The sequence below is a fragment of the Oryctolagus cuniculus genome, chromosome 5, assembly GCF_964237555.1.
Source record: "Oryctolagus cuniculus chromosome 5, mOryCun1.1, whole genome shotgun sequence".
Taxonomy (NCBI): domain Eukaryota; kingdom Metazoa; phylum Chordata; class Mammalia; order Lagomorpha; family Leporidae; genus Oryctolagus; species Oryctolagus cuniculus.
The window spans coordinates 124,806,356-124,825,879 of NC_091436.1; the positions used below are offsets into that span (position 1 = coordinate 124,806,356).

Sequence of the window (19,524 nt, forward strand, 5' to 3'; positions counted from 1 at the left end):
GACTCTCAGGCACCTGGTGAGAACAACACAAGAGATGGTGGGGCCCCTGGGATGGACATGGACTATCAGCCGTCTTCCTCAACTCACACGACAGCCGCCGGGGGTGAATTACTAACAGGTAACAGGTGGGAGCGTGAGCCTAGTCTCGGCTTCCTGAAATCTTTTCTTCTCTTCCCAACCATTTAGGCATTCGTATGTCATCTGTTCTATCAACAGCAGACGTTAGATTTTGATCCTGAGGGAGCTCAAAGCCTTGCACAGGGCGTGCCGTCTGCCTTGAAATCTTTTCCCCACTTGTCCTTGATCTGGCTTTTTCTCACCCTCCAGATCTGCACTCAAGTGTAACCTCCTCAGAGAGACCCTCCCTGGACCACTCCGGAATAGGTTCATGACCACATCAGTGCCCCCTCCAGCACTTATCACAATTTGCAATTAGATGCAATTACAGATAGATGTTCATTTACCCATTTCTCCTGTCTTCCCTGCAGAATGCAGACTCCTAAAAGGCAGGGATCTGGCTGGCCCTGATTTGTATGCCTGGAACCTGGCTAACAGTAAGTGCTCAAAAATTATCTCTTGAAAAAAACCTTCCTGCCACTGGCAATATTTACATTTTAAAACGCCATTCTCTCATTGTCACAAAATAGGCATTGTCAGCTCAAAGGGAGATGGTGTTGTTAGGGATCGGACCCTTCTCAGATCTGTCCAGCCACACATCCTTTAGGCCAGAACACCCCTTCTCATCTCAGAGGCCACTAGAAACTGTCCTCACTCCTCATCCTCATGTTCCCTCCTCTTAGAGCAATTATTTTCATTTCTTGCTATTCTCTCTCAATTCAGTTTCCATGTAGCCATTGCATTCTGCAGCATCCCACATTTCCTGATATCTGCACAGAAGTACCAGCACTGGTCACAGAAAAACATTTGGGAGATATACATCACAATACTACCCTTGGCAATCTCGGAAGATGTAATTTACTTGTATAATTTTTTTTAAAGTTAACATATTTTCCAGGTACTAACTTTATTTCACTGGTATTCAAAATGAGATTCTATTTGGAATTCTTATTTTGAGAATTAGCTTACACTAATTGTTATTTTTATCTCAAAAAATTCAGTATTTTCAGTTGTTACTAAACTTTCTTCTTAATTAATTCAATATTCATTCAACCAACATGATAAACAAGTATGAAGTAAACAAAATGCATGCTGGTGTGTGACTGGTCTTACACCTTGGATGGATTTATTACTCAGCAATGCTACTACATCACTAACCATGCCAGCACCATTAGCACTGCAGTACCTAACATTACTTTCTAACACCAACCAAGAATGCCCTGGGCCCAACACCAGGAGCTCCCACAATTTTAATGACAAAAGCGTCAAGGAGGTTCTGTAGTGAATAACTGAACAGAAAAAGACTTGGGATCATTGCCCATCTCTATAAACCACTGGCTGACTTGCAGAGTAACATGAGACAAATGAATTTTCAACTGTCCATGCCTCAGTTTACCTACCTGTAAAATGCATAATGCCTCCCTCAGAGGGATGTAAAGACAATCAATGAGGTAACGTCTAAGTGTTTGGAACTGCTTGGCAGAAAGGCGCTACATAATTACTATTTGGTATTCAGGCAGCCCTTCATGTGTGCCAAGTACTTTATGATCATTCCTTAGCAGTTACTCCCAACTACTCTGTAAAGGTGTCTTCATGTCTATTTCTACTTAAAGAAACTGAAATGGAGATTTTAGTGACTTCTTAAGGGTCACAAAGATGGCACTGAGATCTCAAAAGAAGAATTTCCAAGTCTTTCAATGTCCTTAGCTGTAGGTGAAGCCAATTCAAACCACCTTTAAGCTGCTCTCAAACAGACCGCATGGTAAAAAAGAAAACACTTTGTCACTTGCTTCTGCAGGGTGGAGTGAATGATGAAGGGGTAAAACAGAAACCAAAACTCTAGAATTTGTAACCCAGACTTCACACACACCCTTTCTACACATCTTTATTACTCCTCGCTTCCTGCCTTCATTTGGTAGCTTCGTAATCTCTCTGAAGGGCTCAGATTTTTATACTAACAATTTTGAAGAAGAAGAAGCCGCATAGACTGGATTAATCATCTTGAGTACACCCCTAGCCAAAATACACCTTAGCATTTTTACCCAGATTGTTAGTTCATGAAAATTAACCCAAGTAAGTAATGAATGAGAAGGTGGTAATGCACGCTGTAGAGGGGTCATTGGTAGTCTGAGGATGGAAAAGCAGAAGGTAGCACACGCCTGTCATTTCCTACACAACCCCAAGGAGACATACACTGAGCTGGCACTGAAGTGACCCTCCCACCACATTCATACAGTGCTAGCCCAGAGATCACAATCTCCCGGCTCCTACACCATGCCTCTCTCTTCCCCACACTCGTTTTCTTCCCTCTGCCTCATTCAGCAATCAGTTTACCATATAAAAGAAGCATCTTTTGGCTCTGAGTCCTGTACTCTCCCTAAAAAGACAGAAATATATAGATACCAAAATCTCAGATTTACTGTTCTCCTTGTTCAGTAAGCAGATGACTTCTGAGGATCAAATATAAGGATGGCACTCCTAAACATAAATTTGGGGAAAAGTTCCAAAGCATGGTGTGGTCTGCACAAAGAAAAACTGAAACGGGGGATTTAATTCCGTCTTTGCCTTCCATTGGGCAGGAACACTCCCTGCCACCCACTGACCTTGAACTCCTCAGAGCTCCCCACGATGACAGGCACTGAAGAGCCATTTCCCTTCCTCCATCTTCCATGAAGAATTACCTGTCTGTGCTTCACTCCCATAAGTACAACTGCAGCCAGCCTAACAAAAATGCCTGAAAGTCTTAACACACAGGACTGAGGACAAGCATGGTTCTCAGGCCCTCACACTTCCAGCAGGGTGTCTCACACATCACCTCATGCTGGCAGCAGCCAACGCACACAACTGCTAACATTTTCAGGAACAAAAATTTAAGAGTTTACCACAAACAGCCTCTCGGTGAAGGAACTACTGAAGGGTTGACATCAAGAAAAAGGAAACTGAACCCAGAAGAAAAACCAAACAAATAAACCAGAAACATAGGGGTAAATATACAACAAGCATCAACAGTTTCAAACACTGATTAACATCTAATCCAGGAAGTATAAAACAAGGACAAACTCAAATATCAGAAAAGCATTAGGAGACTGGTGGTGATGGCATTTTGAAGGACAATTAAAGTTTTTATATGACACAGATCATGATGAACTTTATTAAGACAAATACATATATTAAAATGGCAAGAATAACTACAAAAAGAGAAGACACTAAAATGATGATTTTCAAACCAGTAGAGAGAGAAAAACAGACAATGACTACCCTGAAAAGGAAACATTTGCAAAGGTGGAAATACAGAAACCCAAACTTTCATTTTAAAATTCTCGTACCTTTAATAATGCAACAGACCTGAAATGCAGTGGGAATCCACACTGCTGTGGCTGACATGCCACAGAACCGTGATGCATGAAGCTGCCAACCACTGCCTTCAAGGCTGGCACACTTTGACTCACCATTTACTTTCTGGTACCCAGGACTTCATGAATCACCCCCCCTCTATTTCTCAAAACCTGCTCCCCCAAAAGAACTCTATATCCTTTTTTTTTTTACCTTAATATGAATTTAACTCTAAACTACCTTTCCCATAGGTGCTTGAGTTTAAGCCTTAATCCTAAATTTTAATCAAGGATTTTTGTCTTCTAGCAAATAGATCCTAGTCATCAGTGCACAGGAGCAGAGAAATTCTGAGGCCTGGAGCTCTCTTTTTGCCACTTAAATACCACATTACAAACACAGCTTTTTATTGCAACTTTTGCATATGATCTTGAATTAATATTTTTATCTTTTTTAAAATATTTATTTTATTTATTTGAAAGGCAGAGTTACAGAGAGAAGAGACTGATGTCTTCCATCCACTGGTTCACTCCACAGATGGCTGCAATGACAGGAGCCGGGCCAGGCGGAAGCCAGGGCCCAGGAGTTCCTCCGCGTCTCCCACGTGGGTGCAGGGGCCCAAGTACTTGGGCCATCTTCTACTGCTTTCCCAGGTGCATCAACAGGGAGCCAGATCAGAAATGGAGTAGGGGCCAGCGCTGTGGAGCAGTGGGTTAATGGCCTGGCCTGAAGCACAGGCATCCCATATGGGCGCCGGTTCTAGTCCTGGCTGCTCCACTTCCCATCCAGCTCTCTGCTATGGTCTGGGAAAGCAGAATTTGGGCCCCTGCACCCGTGTAGGACACCCGGAAGAAGCTCTTGGCTCTTGGCTTCGGATCGGCGCAGCTCTGGCCGTTGTGGCCAATTGGGGAGTGAAGCATTGGATGGAAGACCTCTCTTTCTCTCCTCTCTCTCTGTAACTCTGACTTTCAAATAAATAAATAAGTCTTCAAAAAAGAGTAGCCGGGACTTGAATAGGTGCCCATATAGGATGCTGACACTGCAGGCCAGGGCTTTAACCCATTGTGCCAGGGCATCGGCCCCTTGAATTAATATTTTAACCTAAATTGATTAATATTTTAACCTAAGTGGTTTATACGCCCTCTTGCTTAGTTCCTTAGGAAAAAAAGAAAGAATTATTTTCCATATCTGCCTGAATAGAAACTTTTGAGATTTTACTTGGAGACCAAAAATGTGCTTTAGGGTACATCATAAATGAATCCTATGAAAATGCAAACTAGGGCCAGATCTGAATGTGAAAACCAGCACAGTGAATCTTTTCCCCTGTTAGTTTTAAGTATATCCTATGCTCCTCCTGTCCCTCCCTACTTGAAGAAAATGCTATAGCACAAGCACAACAGAAGTAAATGGAGAAAAAAAAATAAAAGTAAATGGAGTATTTCAGTCAGTTGATTGATTAGGAATTATATCCCTTGGGAAAGAAAAGTCATTTTTATAAATAAACAAATAAGATGCCCCCACCCTCAGACGTAGGGGAGATTCATTCTCTCAAGTCCCAGTTTTAAGAATGAATGATTTGGGCCGGCGCCGCGGCTCACTAGGCTAATACTCCGCCTGCGGCACCGGCACCCCGGGCTCTAGTCCCGGTCAGGGCGCCAGATTCTGTCTCGGTTGCCCCTCTTCCAGTCCAGCTCTCTGCTGTGGCCCAGGAATGCAGTGGAGGATGGCCCGGGTCCTTGGGCCCTGCACCTGCATGGGAGACCAGGATAAGCACCTGGCTCCTGGCTTCAGATTGGCGCAGTGTGCCAGCTGCAACGCACCGGCCGTAGCGGCCACTTTGGGAGTGAACCAACAGAAAAAGGAAGACCTTTCTCTCTATCTCTCTGTCTCTCTCTCACTGTCTAACTCTGTCTATCAAAAAAAAATAATAATAAATAAAAAGAATGATTTGGAGCTGTGCTGTGGCACAGTGGGTTAAATCTTCAGCCTGTAGCGCCAGAGCATCCCATATGGGCACTGGTTCAAGTCCAGACTGCTCTACTATCCAATCCAGCTCCCTGATGATGTGCCTAGGAAAGCAGCAAAGGATGGCCCCAAGTCCTTGGGCCCCTGCACCCATATGGGAGACCTGGAAGAAGCTCCTGGCTCCTGGCTTTAGATGGCTCAGCTCCAGCCACTGTGGCCATTTGGGGAGTGAACCAGGGAATGGAAGACTTGTACCTATCTGTCTGTCTCTCTCTCTCTCTCTCTCTCTCTCTCTCTTCTCTCTGTAACTCTATCAAATAAGCAAAATAAATCTTTGGAAAAAATTTTTTTAAAAAAAGAATAATTTCTGACTTACACCAAGAGAGAAACTACTGACACATTTGGATCAAGTATGTGTGTGTGTTTTTAGAATGCATATCATTTGAAAACCTGCCATGCTATATTTAGTTAGAAGTAAATATATCAACTGGAACACATGCACGTGGAAAATGTGCTCTTATTGTGAAAGCTGCAGGTCCTTGTTAACACAAGTCCAATACAATGAGAAAGCACATTCAGAACTAGGAAGCCAAGAAGAGTGCAAAGGAGGGACATGAGCATGTTTTAACGGCTGTGATAATTTGCCATGAAAGGATGTTAAGGCCATAGCTCCTTGCTGCAGCATGCCATGTGCTGCTGAATTAAATTACTGCCATGCAGCCTGCTAGCGAAGGAATGTGTAAACAGGCCATATATCCTTGCATCAGTTCCACAGAATGTTGCACAACACAAAATGCCTCTCGATGTGTCATTTCCTTCTTGGCCATCTTCCCAGCTCCTGACAGTCAGTCAACCAAAAAAAAAAAGCAAAAAAGCAAGCACTGAAAGAAATTTAAAACTGCTCTTCTCAAGAACACATTCCACCAACCACCAGACATAACCTCCACCAGTGCTTCTGACCAACCCCTGCCCAACACAATCTCCTTGAAGGGGGGAAAAAAAAGGAATAGAGAGTTAATAGCTGTTATTATTCTCTTCGGTCAAAGACCTGCAACATTTTTTAAAACTTATTTTTGTTTAGTTGGACAGCAGAGCAACAGAAAGACAGACGAGATAGAGAAAAGTTCTTCCATGCACTGGTTCACTCCCCCAAATTCTCACAAGAGCCATGGCTGGGGCAGACCAAAGTCAGAACCCTGGAACTCTATTCAGCTGTCCCATGTGGGTGGCAGGGACTCAAATACTTGAGCATCACCTGCTGGGTGCATTAGCAGGAAGCTGGATCAGAAGCAGATTAGCTAAGACTCGAGCCAGGCACTCTGACATGGAACACTGGCATTCCAGGCAGTGACTTAACCACCGTCCAGCAACACCCACCCCAGTACTTTATGTACTAGCAGCCAAATGATTAATATCTATGACAATCAATATTGAAACATGCATTTACTCATTAAACACTGTGGCCATCTGGGGAGTGAACCAGGGGATGGAAGACCTCTCTCTCCCTCTCTCTCTCTCTCTCTCTCTCTCTCCTCTCTCTGTAACTCTATCAAATAAGCAAAATAAATCTTTGGAAAAAATTTTAAAAAAAAAGAATAATTTCTGACTTACACCAAGAGAGAAACTACTGACACATTTGGATCAAGTATGTGTGTGTGTTTTTAGAATGCATATCATTTGAACACTTCAGAGAAAGTTAAGAAGTCACAGGAAGTCTGTAAGTCAAGAAGCTAATTGCTTTTCTTCTAATGATCTATGCTCATAACTAAAACTTGGGGGCCAGTGTGGTGGTGTAGCAGGTAAAGCCACCGTCTGTAGCACCAGCATCCATATGGGTGCTGGTTCAAGTCCCAGCTGCTCCACTTCTGATTCAGCTCCCTGCTAAGCGCCTGGGAAAGCAGCAGACGATGGCCCAAGTTCTTGGGCCCCTTGTATCCAGGTGGGTGACCCAGATGAAGCTCCAGGCTCCTGGCTTCAGCCTGGCCCAGCCCCAGCCATTGCAGCCATTTAGAGAGTGAGCCAGCGGATGCAAGATCTCTCTCTCTCTCTTTCTCTGCCTCTGCCTCTCCTCTGTAACTCTGACTTTCAAATAAATCTTTAAAAAAAAAAAAACCACCCTAAAAGCCAGGCCTGGGGCATCATCAAGACTATGCCACAAGGCCCACCAAGGTTTCTTCAAATTGTCTTTGCAGACAGCGAGAATGAAATGCAAGCACTGTGTCCAGAGGTATCAAATAACCTTATAAATTCTGCCGTTACTCCACACAACACATTGTACATACACGACCCGCCTCCAAATAAGCATTCCCCATTGGTAAATAAGCAAAGGTCACAGGTCAGCCACCATAAAAAGCCTATTCTTTCAGCCAAGCAGGATGGAAAGTAATGGAGGACAAAAGCAAACTGCCCCTGACATCATCTGGAATGAGGAAGAGAAAATTCCAAGCCCTCCACTCTCTCTGCCCTTTTCTGGGCTGGCACTCTCAGAGCTAGGAACAGCCTGAGAGAAAAATGAGAGGATGCCTTGCCCAGATCACCTGTTTTGTTAAATCCATTACCTCAAGTTTAAAACTTCTGCAACTGGATGTGCCTCAAGAATACAGAAAAGTAAAACTTCTCTGAAGAATTCTGAATTTGCTGATCAACTGGGCACAGGTGTGTGAGCAAACAAGAAAAGCAAATCACTTAACTACAGGACCTAAGCCTAACAGGCCAAGTCAACCAGTCTGGCGGGAGAAACAGTGCCTTCTCCTTCCAGAGAGGTTCTCACTCCTGAGCTCCTGCCTCTTCCCGAAGTCACAGAGTCCAGCTGAGAAGGAGAAGGGCTGCAGTCATGTCCTCTAATGCTGCAGGAAGGGAGCCAGAGCACTGGAGGAGCGGAGAGCTTTGCTTTTCTCCCAAGGCCAGGACAGGTAGCTGGTTGGTGGCCAACAGTCGTAGTATACAGCTGACGGCTTGGTATCTCCTTGAGAGTAATTTTGGTTTACTTTCCTAAGGCACAGCACAAAACAACTCATAGAAATCGAATCACCTGTGTCAAGTATTAGGGTTGCAGGTGTACCAGTAAGAGAGGATTTCAAAGCTGGATAATATAATATACTCACAGAACGTCCAGGCTTGTCCATCTGAGGATTCAGAAGAATTTCTGCTATAGACCCAGATTGCCAGGCAAGGTTCATACCTCTTTTTGTTAAAACACTTACTGTTCTTTCATACTAGTACTGATCTGACTCAGTTTGATATTGATATGCTAATAACAAGCACTACTAGGTAACAGCCACCCTTAGCGAGGCTGGCACTGTGGCATACTAGGTTAAGCCACCACCTGTGGCACTCACATCCCATACGGACACCAGTTCAAGTCCTGGCTGCTCCACTTCCCATGTAGCTCCTTGCTAATGGTGTGAGAAAGCAGCAGAGGATGGCCCAAGTGCATGGGCCCCTGCACCCACCTGGAAGACCCAGAAGAAACTCCTGGTTCCTGACTTTGGCCTGGCCCAGCTCTGGCCATTGCAGCCATTTGGAGAGTGAACCAGCAGATAGAAAATCTCTCAAGTCTCTGTCTCTGTCTCTCTCTCTCTGTAACTCTGCCTTTCAAATAAAATACATAAATCTTTTCAAAAATAAATAGCCACCCTTAGGTTCCTCTGATTTTTGCCAAACTTGTTCAATTCAGGATGAAGCTACTATAATTGAAACTTGGAGTCACTTTGTAGAACTCTAAATGTTCCCCTGAGTGAAAAAGCCAACAGATAGGCCCAGGGTTGCAGTGTAGTAGGTAAAGCCACCACTGCAAAGCTGGCTTCCAATGTAAGCGCCAGTTTGAGTCCCAGCTGCTCCACTTATGATCCCGCTCTCTGCTTATGGCCTGAGAAAGCAGTGGAAAATGGTCCAGGTACTGGGACTCCTGCCAATCATGTGGAAGACCTGGTCTGCTGGCCAGCGCCATGGCTTACTAGGCTAATCCTCCACCTGCAGCGCCGGCACTCTGGGTTCTAGTCCTGGTTGGGGCACCAGTTTTGTCCCGGATGCTCCTCTTTCAGTCCAGCTCTCTGTTATGGCCCGGGAAGGCAGTGGAGGATGGCCCAAGTGCTTGGGCCCTGCACCCGCATGGGAGACCGGGAGGAAGCGCCTGGCTCCTGGCTTCGGATTGGCGCAGCGCGCCGGCCGTGGCAGCCATTTGCGGGGTGAACCAACGGAAGGAAGACCTTTCTCTCTCTCTCTCTCTCTCACTGTCTAACTCTGCCTGTCAAAAAAAAAAAAAAAAAAAAAAAAAAGACCTGGTCTGTGGCCATTTAGGGAGTGAACCAGCGGATAGAAGATCGATTTCTTTCTGTGTCTCCCTCTCTATATATCTCTGCCTTTCAAAAGCTAAATAAATCTTAAAAAAAAAAAAAAAAAAGCCAGCAGGCCTTTCAGAAAACAGTATCTTGGAAAGTTATTTCTCCCATTTCAACAACATTCTGTCGCTCCCCGTCTTCGTGGAGGAACGACACAGGACCCTGCGCTGTTCTTTTGTCTGCTCGGCCCTCCCCGGGTTTGCTGCTGGTTCTTCCCGGGTTGGCTACTGTCCCTTCCACCTCCGTGGAAGGGCGGTTCCCCCTGCCACTTTCCCCACTTCCGCGGGGGAGCGGGGGAGCGGCACACCGCCGGCCGGCTCTCTCGGGGGCTGCTCAGGTGTTCCTTCAGATAGATGTTTCTGGTGCATAGTGTCTCTCTCCTCCTTTATAGTCCTCTTCCACCAATCCCAACTCTGCTACCCACACGCCGAGTACGCTGCTCTCCTCCAATCAGGAGCAGGTCCTACAGTTTATTGGTTGAACTGGAGGCAGCTGTGTAGAAGCTGTTTCCCTTCTCAGCGCCATATTGTGGGAAAGCAGATGCATAGAATAAGTCTTAATTCCAGTAACTTAGTCTAGTCCGAGTTGTTCCCAGTTGCTCCCCACAACATTCCAGTTCAGCACCTGTGGAAGCTGATGACATTGGAGGTCCAGTGAGCCATTCAACCCATCACTGACACCATTGTGTAGTTTCTTCCTCTTGAGTTCAAGCTGCTCCTGTATCTTGCTTTACCCAATACACTATGGAAGAAGCAACTTGGTGCCAGTTCTGAACCTAAACCTTAAAATGAACTGGAAGCTTCCATTTTTGCACCTTATGAAGTCTTGCACTGCCATATAAGAGGTCAGCCACTGCTGGAGAGATCTCATGGACAGGCCATGAGGAGAGACAGAGAGGGGCTTTAGGAGAGAGAGAGAAAGAAGCCCCACTGTCTCATTGTTCCAGTTGAGCCCAAACTTTCAGCCACACCACCAAGGCACAAGACACATGAGTAAAGCCATCTTGGATGTCCCAGCCCCAGCCCCAATCTGACTGCAACCCCAAGAGAGATGAGCAGGGGCCGGCACTGTGGCACACTAGGTAATCCTCCACCTGCGGCACCGGCATCCCACATGGGCACCGGTTCTGGTCCCGGTTGCTCCTCTTCCAGTCCAACTCTCTGCTAAGGCCTGGGAAAGCAGTGGAGGATGGCCCACGTGCTTGGGCCCCTGCACTTGCATGGGAGACCAGGAAAAGGCACCTGGCTCCTGGCTTCAGATCAGCGTAGCTCTGGCCATTGCAGCCATTTGGGGAGTAAACCAACAGAAGGTAGACTTTTCTCTCTCTCACTGTCTATAACTCTACCTGTCAAATAAATAAATAAAATCTTTAAAAAAAAGAGAGAGAGAGATCAGCAAGCAAACCCTAGTCAACCCACTGAATTGGGAGAAATAATAAACTGGTTACTGATTTAAGCCATTATGTTTTGGGGTAGTTTGTTACTTAGCAATAGATAATCAAATACACAATAGGGAATTAGAGGGACTCTGACTATGCACGGTGTTTACTTTTTTCCAACCCCTTCACAGTCAGTAATACCTTTTTCCATCAATCCTCCTCCCTAACTCGGAACTACTGCTACTATAGAATATGACATTGCCAACCTAGTCTTCACCTTCCTGTAGATATTTCTTAAATCAGACTGGAGGTCAAACCAAGTGCATAAATGGAACAAAGGATCCTAATGGGATCTGATGTTTAAAAGAGTAAGATATCCAAATTCATTACCATTGCTGCTGCTGCTGCTGCACTGACTTCTCCTGCTGGCAAACATACGGCAGTTGTCTTCAGAGCTAACTTGCCAACAGAAGGTCAAAACGCCTCGCCTAAACACAAGACTTACAAATTTGGGATCTTAAGTATGATGTCATGTCTTAAAATGATAAGCTGGCAAAGAAAATAAATGGCATTTTGCAAAGATGTGCACCGTTTTCATGTTTACGCTACTTAAGATGAAGGTTCTAATAAGTCATCGGCTATGTTCCTTTAAAGGGAAGTTTTATAACTGAGATGAATCACAACTGCAAAAGATCAAAGTTAAAAAACATCAATGATGCCATGGGGTACTTTTTAATCTTGTAATGAGTGATGATCATGTGCTCTTATGAAGTTAGTCCAACTGCCAACGCCAGATGTGTATATTAAGAAAAGAAGTTGTTTGTGATGTGACAGCACTGGTTCAGCTGCCAGAGACAGAAAGCATAGGAGGATGAAACCTTTTGGATTTTTGAGTGAAAAGCAAGTCTTGGCAGATGCGTTGATAAGCAGGGCCTCAGTGGGTTAGTAGTGCCACAGCATCCTCTCTTGGCCTCTGCACAATAGTGTTTGTCATCAGTTCTGCACCAGCTATCCCTGGAAAGCATGATGTCTGCTCAAAGCATGATTTATAACAATTATTAATGTCGTTTACTATTGAGCAAAAATTAGCAGAGCCATCTACAGGGGAAAAAATAATATCCTAGTGAAAACAATCTTGATGGTATCTGTTTCCTAGAAGCATATTATAAGCAAAGCACTACAGTAAACCTCTGACACTAAAGAAAACTGATGTAATAATATCTAACATTTAATGAGCACTTAATGCATGACAGTCACTGTGCTACCCATTTTACACACACCATTTAACATCCTGGCAGCAACTGATGGGGAAGACACTATTATTTTTTATTATTATTATTCTCACTTTAAAAGACGAGAAAAGCAAAGCAAAGAGAAGTTAGGTAACTTGTCTATCTCCAAACAGTTAATAAATGGCACTGGGATTTCAATACCAGCAGTCTGACATAAAGATCTTAACCCAACCCAGAGTTTGCCCTTGTTCAAACAGCTGAGCTACTCAAAGCAGTTTTTTCAACACATACTCAGATCTTTAGGGGAATGAGAAAAGTTCCAGTAGCAGGAACCAATGGTACAAAATTCTCAACTCCTTCAAACCACCACAGTAATAAACAGAAGTATACTATTTCTATGAAAAATAACCACTATTTAAGGAATTCTAATTTTAGAGAAGAGCACGCTAAAACAATTGCATTGTCTTTTTTTCTCCTCTGCTCATGAAAGCCTTTTATTAAAACCTTTCCCTTTTAAAAGTTTATAAAATAAGTGACTTTGAAATCTAGAGCACGGATTGTCAAACTATGATTTGTAAGCCAAATGTGTACTACCACTCGTTTTTATCAATAAAGTTTTATTGACCATTCATTTATGTATTAGCCTGGGCTGCTCTGCACTAAAATGGTGGAGTTGAATGCTTGTACCATAAACCACCATATGAGCCACAGAGACAAAATCATTCCACCAATCTATGTGCTAGAGGCTCCTCTCTTCAACTTTGTACATACACCAAGTCAATCAAAATTCTTTAATACTCATTTTTGAAGAAAAATGAAAAATCCTGTATGCTTTCCACACTAGGAGTGTCAAAATTAAAGACTAATATTGAGAAGAGTGCTACAATATAGTCAATACCCTGAATGGCCAAGAACAAGAATTAAATAAATAATACATGACAGAGTCCAGGCTGTAGGATTAGAGCTGTTACTGACACCAGATCCATCCTTACTTCCAGACTCTGACTTTAGCAACTGACCACATGATGTCAGGGAAATGACATCACATTTTCACAAATATATTCAGCTTCCAAGAAATGCTGTTCAGGCTGATCTAAGACAGGTGGTCTGCCACTCACAGATCTGTATCTGCTTCCCCCACCCACCCTCAGCACCATCCCAACCCTGAACGCAGGTCCCACATAAACCAGTGACTCCCTCCACCCCTACCCTCACTGCTTTCACAGCATTTCTCACAGCAATGAGTCTATACATTGATTAATTCTTCCCAAAGCCTCTTTGAAATAAGATAATGCTATCCACACTTGAAGCAGAAGTTAACTTTCCCAGCGCTGCTCTGCCTTCTGCTTTGTCATGTCTTTGAGAGTGGAGCAGCACCTACCCCCTTTTCCTGTTTCCTCCCAACAAGAAACTTTTGAGCATCAACTCTGGAGTGTACGTTCACATCCACACACACAGACATACACACACATTAATGGTTTTTCTAAGAACTAAGAAGAGCAACTGAGATCAGCCGGAAACATCTTTAAAAGACAAGCATTCGTGGTGCTAAATGTGAAGACTTCTATCCTGCCTTCTGCGCTACTAAAATGGACACCCTTGCCTTTTCAGAAACTCAACGGCTAGTTACATAAAAAGGTTACAAGTTGTCTTGCATCAGAAGGCATTATCTCTGATTTACAGCAAGTCCAGAAAAGTTAAGGAAAGCCCCAAACCAAGCAAGATACCTCTGCCCTCATCTGTTCACCAGCACTGCATAACCACTGGCCTTACGGACTCAAGACTTGGGGCTCACACACATGTGTATAGCAACCACCTAGTAGGACATTCCCAATGTGAACACAGGGCTAGCACTGACCCAATGTTATGAACTTGGAAGACTGCCATACACATGAAAGGAGGAGAAAACAAAAACCTCAAAGACTTGCTTTTGAGGCAGGAAACCTCCCTAGTTCAGGCTAGCAGTCAGCCTTTGTGAAAAGAGACAGCAGCAAAAGGGATGGAAGCCACCGTATGTTCCCACTGCTTAAAATCAGGGTACTTGGGGAGGGGCAAAACCTTTACCAGGCTTTTTCTCATTTCAGGGGAAGATATGTCACTCTCCTGATCTAGGCAGGTGTACTGTTATAGGACAAATATTCTTGGCAGCTGTATCTCCACCACAAATCAAATTTAACTCCCTAAATGCAATGGCTAGGACTCTAATGTATTCACACAGCAACAGCAGAGTTCTATAGGATGTTTCTATTGGTACAGAATTGTGCTCTATATGTCAAATAATTTTTAATCTCTAAATACATTTAAGTACTGCTATGCCAAGTTTGTTCAAGTCAGTTTTGAGGGGAAAGCCAAACTGTTTCAATTTAATTTTAGAAGTAAAACACATACTGGCCTAAACAGATCAGCTGTACTACCTTAAGCTGACTGCTGGTTAAACCTCTGGCTGACCAGAAGGACAAATGAACTAGGGTGGGTTTAAATCTGGTCTGACTCTATCTGTTAAAAGAAATTATCTATAACAATTACTCAAACATGACCAAGCAACGGTGTTGTAACAATCAAGCAAGTTATCATTTGCAAATAAATTCTTTGTAATTAAGCAGAGTGCTCTTTATAAAGGGAATTGAGTGGGCGAGTTAAAAAGCTAAAACACATTCTTAGGCCATGGGAAACATACACAAATGCTTTTTGACTAAGCTCAAGATTTTTAAGTTTATTGTTTTCTTCCTCAGCTCTCATGGGTCTCTTTTGTCCTGTCTATTATGTACAGTGGATGAGCAGAATTTCTTAGCAAATAGTTACAGTGACTAATTATCAAGGATTCTCAAAGTTACAAAGGCCTTAGCAATGCTGTGGCAAAAGTTAAAAACTGTAATTTGATTTTCTACTAACTCCATAGTTCTACTAACTGTCCCTCACTAAAAATCTATGCGGATAACAAACTTTGCAAAGACACACTATGTACATGAAAGTAACACTAACTCATCTGGAACAAAACTCCTCCTAGGGTATCAGCAAATTCTTACCCTTTTTAACACAAAAGTAAGTACTCACTTCTGGGTTCCCGGGGTCCATCCACTGTAACTTTAATAGCTCTGTGATAGGTGGCTACTTGGGGAGGATTTGTGAAGACAGTTATGGTCAAGGTGAAACTCTTGCCTGCAGATCAAAAAAAAAAAAGAAGGAAGACATAGTGAGTATAAACGATAGTACTGACGACCATAAGAGCTTCACAGATGTCCAGATTTTCTTCGAGGAGGCAGTGAAGCAAAGACGAGAGCCACACTCCTTACGGTAAGCTAGAAACCCTCTGATGACCACTTCAGGATGTTTCGGAACTTGCTGAGTGTCAAGACCATTCTTAGCATTCTTCATGGCAGTACCCTTTCCAAACAAGCTCCTCAGTAGCCACAGCTGTATAAAAACAAAACCCTGGTCCACTTGAGGGTTCTCTTCCTTTCGGTTTTCTCCAACATCAGGAACACATCCAAGCACAGACAATTTTAGAAGTCTTTATTTAGGATTAGGTCACGACCCCATGAGAGAACAATGGTAAATCATTGTTGATTATGTTATTTACTTCACATGGCTTTAGCATTTCATTTGCTTAACTGCACTACAATAAGAAGATGAAAGAGGAAAGTTCTTATGGGAATCATTTTAACAGGAGCCAGTGTCTCCTGTCCTGGCCTTAATGTGCCTGTGGTATGATGATTTCATCATTACTGGAACAAAGTTTTTCTCCTCCCTGCCCGCCCCTCACCTAACATACAGCCATGCTGTTAAACCTTGAAACAACTCCCTGACAGAGCCTGATTTTTTGCTAAATGTATATGATATCTCTCGAGATAAACATGAAGCTTCACTTTAGGCAGGGGTGTGCTTCTTTGAAATAGTACATCTGATGCTTCAAATTAATGAGCCCAAAGCGATGAAAATAAGAGGAGGGCAAAGACAGGGAAAGATTTTGCAGCAGACTGGGGTGTCTGCTTTCTCCAGAAGAAGACACCAGACCCGGTTACACAGACTCACTGACAGTTGTAATCAGTTAGATTTGCAACGGTTAGTCATGTCAGATAGTCAAAACTGCAAACTGTTACAAGACAGGAAAAGGTGGGCGTGAAACAGTGACTCAATAAAACATTCAGCAATCTTGGGCTGAGTCCTCATTTAGTCTGCTCCTATAACCGACCTTTAAAAAGCTCCTTTTTGTTTTGCTTTGTTTTTTTGGTCAAAGACTCTTTTGCTCTCTACTGAAAGTGGAGGGTATTAAATCAGAACACAAATCTTAGACAATATGTAGCAATGCAAAGTTTAATGCAATCTTTTCAAAACTTAATATGGAACAGGTTACAGACAAGACTTAATGTAGAACAGGTCTTCGGCTGTCAGGTCTAGTGAATGGGTTTTCTTTTCAACCTAGACCATGTAAGTTCCTGAAATCTGTTTAAGACACACATCATTTGTTACTCTGTGTGTGTGTGTGTGTGTGTGTGTGCAGTTTTAAGTCTTCTTGGCTATTTTCCTCCACAGCCAAGGGGGAAAAATAGGACAGATAGAAATGTGGGGAGGAGTAAACAAGGAAAGATGAACACTGATTGGACACCTACTAAGAGCATCCACTTCATACATATCATTGCATTTAACCTCCCCAGCTTTTTGCTTTGAGGGACTGAAGCCCAAGAGAGGCTAAGTAATGTATCCATAGTCAAACAATTAATAAATGGAGAGGCCAGCTAAGCCTCCGCTTGCAGTGCTGGCATCCCATTTGGACACAGCTTAGCATCCTGGCTACTCCATTTCCAATCCACCTCTCTGTTAATGGCCTGGGAAAGCAGCAAAAGATGGCCCAAGTGCTTGGGCCCCTGCACCTGTGTGGGAGACCCGGAAGAAGTTCCTGGCTCCTGACTTCGGAAGGGCACAACTTCAGCCATTGTGGCCTTTTGGGGAGTGAACCAGCGGATGAAAGAATTTTCTCTCTCTCTCTCTCTCTTTCTCCCTCTCTCTGCCTCTGCCTCTGCCTCTCTGTAACTCTGCCTTTCAAATAAATAAATAAATCTTAAAAAAAAAAGAGAGAGAAGTGCTTTCTTTCTGTCTCTAACTCTACTTCGTAAATAAAATCTTTAAAAAAATTAATAAATGGAAAAAATCAGGATCTGAACTCAGTCCTTTCAGACTCCAAAATGAAGTTTCTTTTTTATTACTATTATTCTGTCACTTTTCCAAAGAACATTTAAAAATATTAATGTGTAATTTATTTCTAGATACGTCTCAATCAGTTCTATGTGTTCAAGCAACAAAGGATATAAACGGACAAATGTAATCTCTTAGGATGATGAAAGCATATCTTTTTAGAGTGTTACCGGTATTACATAGTCTTAAGTAACTTAATTTTTTAGGCAAAAGAAGATTTATTATAAACATTAAGACTAACCCAGGCTGGGCATTTGGTGCACTGGTGAAGCCACCACTTGGGATTCCCCATATCCTGAATCAAGAGGGCCTGGGTTCAAATCCCAGCTCTGCTCCCGATTCCACCTTCCAGCTAATGTGAACTCTGGAAGGCAGCTGTGGTGACTCAAGTACTTGGATCCTTTCCACCTACATGGGAGACCAGATTGAATTCCCCAGTTCCTGGCTTCAGCCTGGTCTAAACATGGCTGTTGCCGGCATCTGGGGAGCAAACCAGCAGCTAGAAGATATCTCTCTTGCCTCCCTCTCTCTCTCTCTCTGTCTCTCTGCCTTTCAAACAATTTTTTAAAATACATTTTTAAGAAGACTAACCAGAAGAACAAGATAGCCAGAAGTCTAAACTAGTTACAGGAAACTGAAAGCCTATAGAAATGGAGATTAGAAACTTAAATAGGAAGGCACTGCTTCAGGAGAGACTCTCAAAAGCCCTGGAAAGTTCTGGAGGACTGAGATCGCTAAATCTCTGGACTGAAAGTTAACATACATTGAAACATTAAAAAGTGCCACTCTGGACCCAGGACTGCATTTCCAACAGTGCCTCCAATGGCTATTTGGAAGGCAGATGTCATCCATGGCACTAATCTTAATAAATTAAGGATGCATCTATCTCAAATTATGCTTAATGTCTATAATTAGCTTATTAGAAATGCTGCCCATATGTTTACTTAGACTCATTTGGGGGAATATTTCTATTGTAGACCTTTACAATTTATTATGGATTTTAAAAATCATCTATGTATTGCCCAAATCCACCATCATGAAGGAACAAAAGCAAAACTCAAAACTCACCCTTCAAACATCTAAATGTTCAGAGGGGAGCCATTTTTTCTATAAATACTTACTTTAGAAAGGGGTGGGTTTGGGGGAGGAAACAGACATTGAAGCCATTGATGGTCTTCCAAAATCAAATCACAAGAGTCAAGACGCAACTAAAACAAAAGGCAAAGAGGGTCCTTCCATTCTTATTGTCCCCTTCAGAAGAAACTTGTTTGTTTTATTGAAAAAGCTCTCAGAAACCATAAACATGTTTGTTATACCGAAGAAACTCTCAGAAGCAGTGAGGTTCTTCATCTTTCAGTAACGATGCATTTCCTAAGTCTAATGTTCACGTGGGCATTCATGATTTCCTTAAATTAAAATGTGTGTGTGTGTGTGTGTGTGTGTGTCCCCAAACCCCATTTGTTATCACTTTCCATAAGTGATAAGAATGCAAGCTCTTACTTGTCAAAGAAGTCTCTTCTTATGGAGCTGGTACTGACCGGGATAGTTAATTCTATCACCCACAGCTTCATCCAAGAACTACAACATCCTCAAGTCATATGTAAACAGAGGGAAATGACACTGACAGAGAATTCTAACCTAGCCTAAGGGGCTGCCAGAAATAGTTGGGGGTGGGGGGACAGAGTGAGTCTGAGCAGACTGCATCCTACATTGACAAAGCACCATGATCTGTACACTGTAGATACTTAACAATGCCTGTAAATTAAAAGCAGCATACTTGCTGTCAAAACAGAGGAAGTACAAAACAAAGAAAAGGGCCAAAGTCATTTCAAACACTTCTGTTTAAAATATAAAGGAGAGGGGCCCGGCACTGTGGTGCAGTAGGCTAAGCCTTTGCCTGAGGTGCTGGCATCCTACAGGGATGCCAGTTCATGTCCCTGCTGCTCCTCTTCCAATCCAACTCTCTTCT

General features: G+C 43.1%; 1 protein-coding gene across 11 annotated transcripts in view; it reads right to left on the reverse strand.

Moving 5' to 3' along the window:
• The window catches only part of RUNX2 (RUNX family transcription factor 2), a 358,973-nt gene that overhangs the window by 222,497 nt on the left and 116,952 nt on the right, over positions 1-19,524 (reverse strand). For all 11 annotated transcript variants that reach the window (XM_070074034.1, XM_070074039.1, XM_070074031.1 and 8 more), the window contains one exon: positions 15,417-15,521. In XM_070074034.1, coding sequence (XP_069930135.1) covers positions 15,417-15,521 — 105 coding nt within the window. The remainder of the gene's footprint in view (positions 1-15,416; positions 15,522-19,524) is intronic.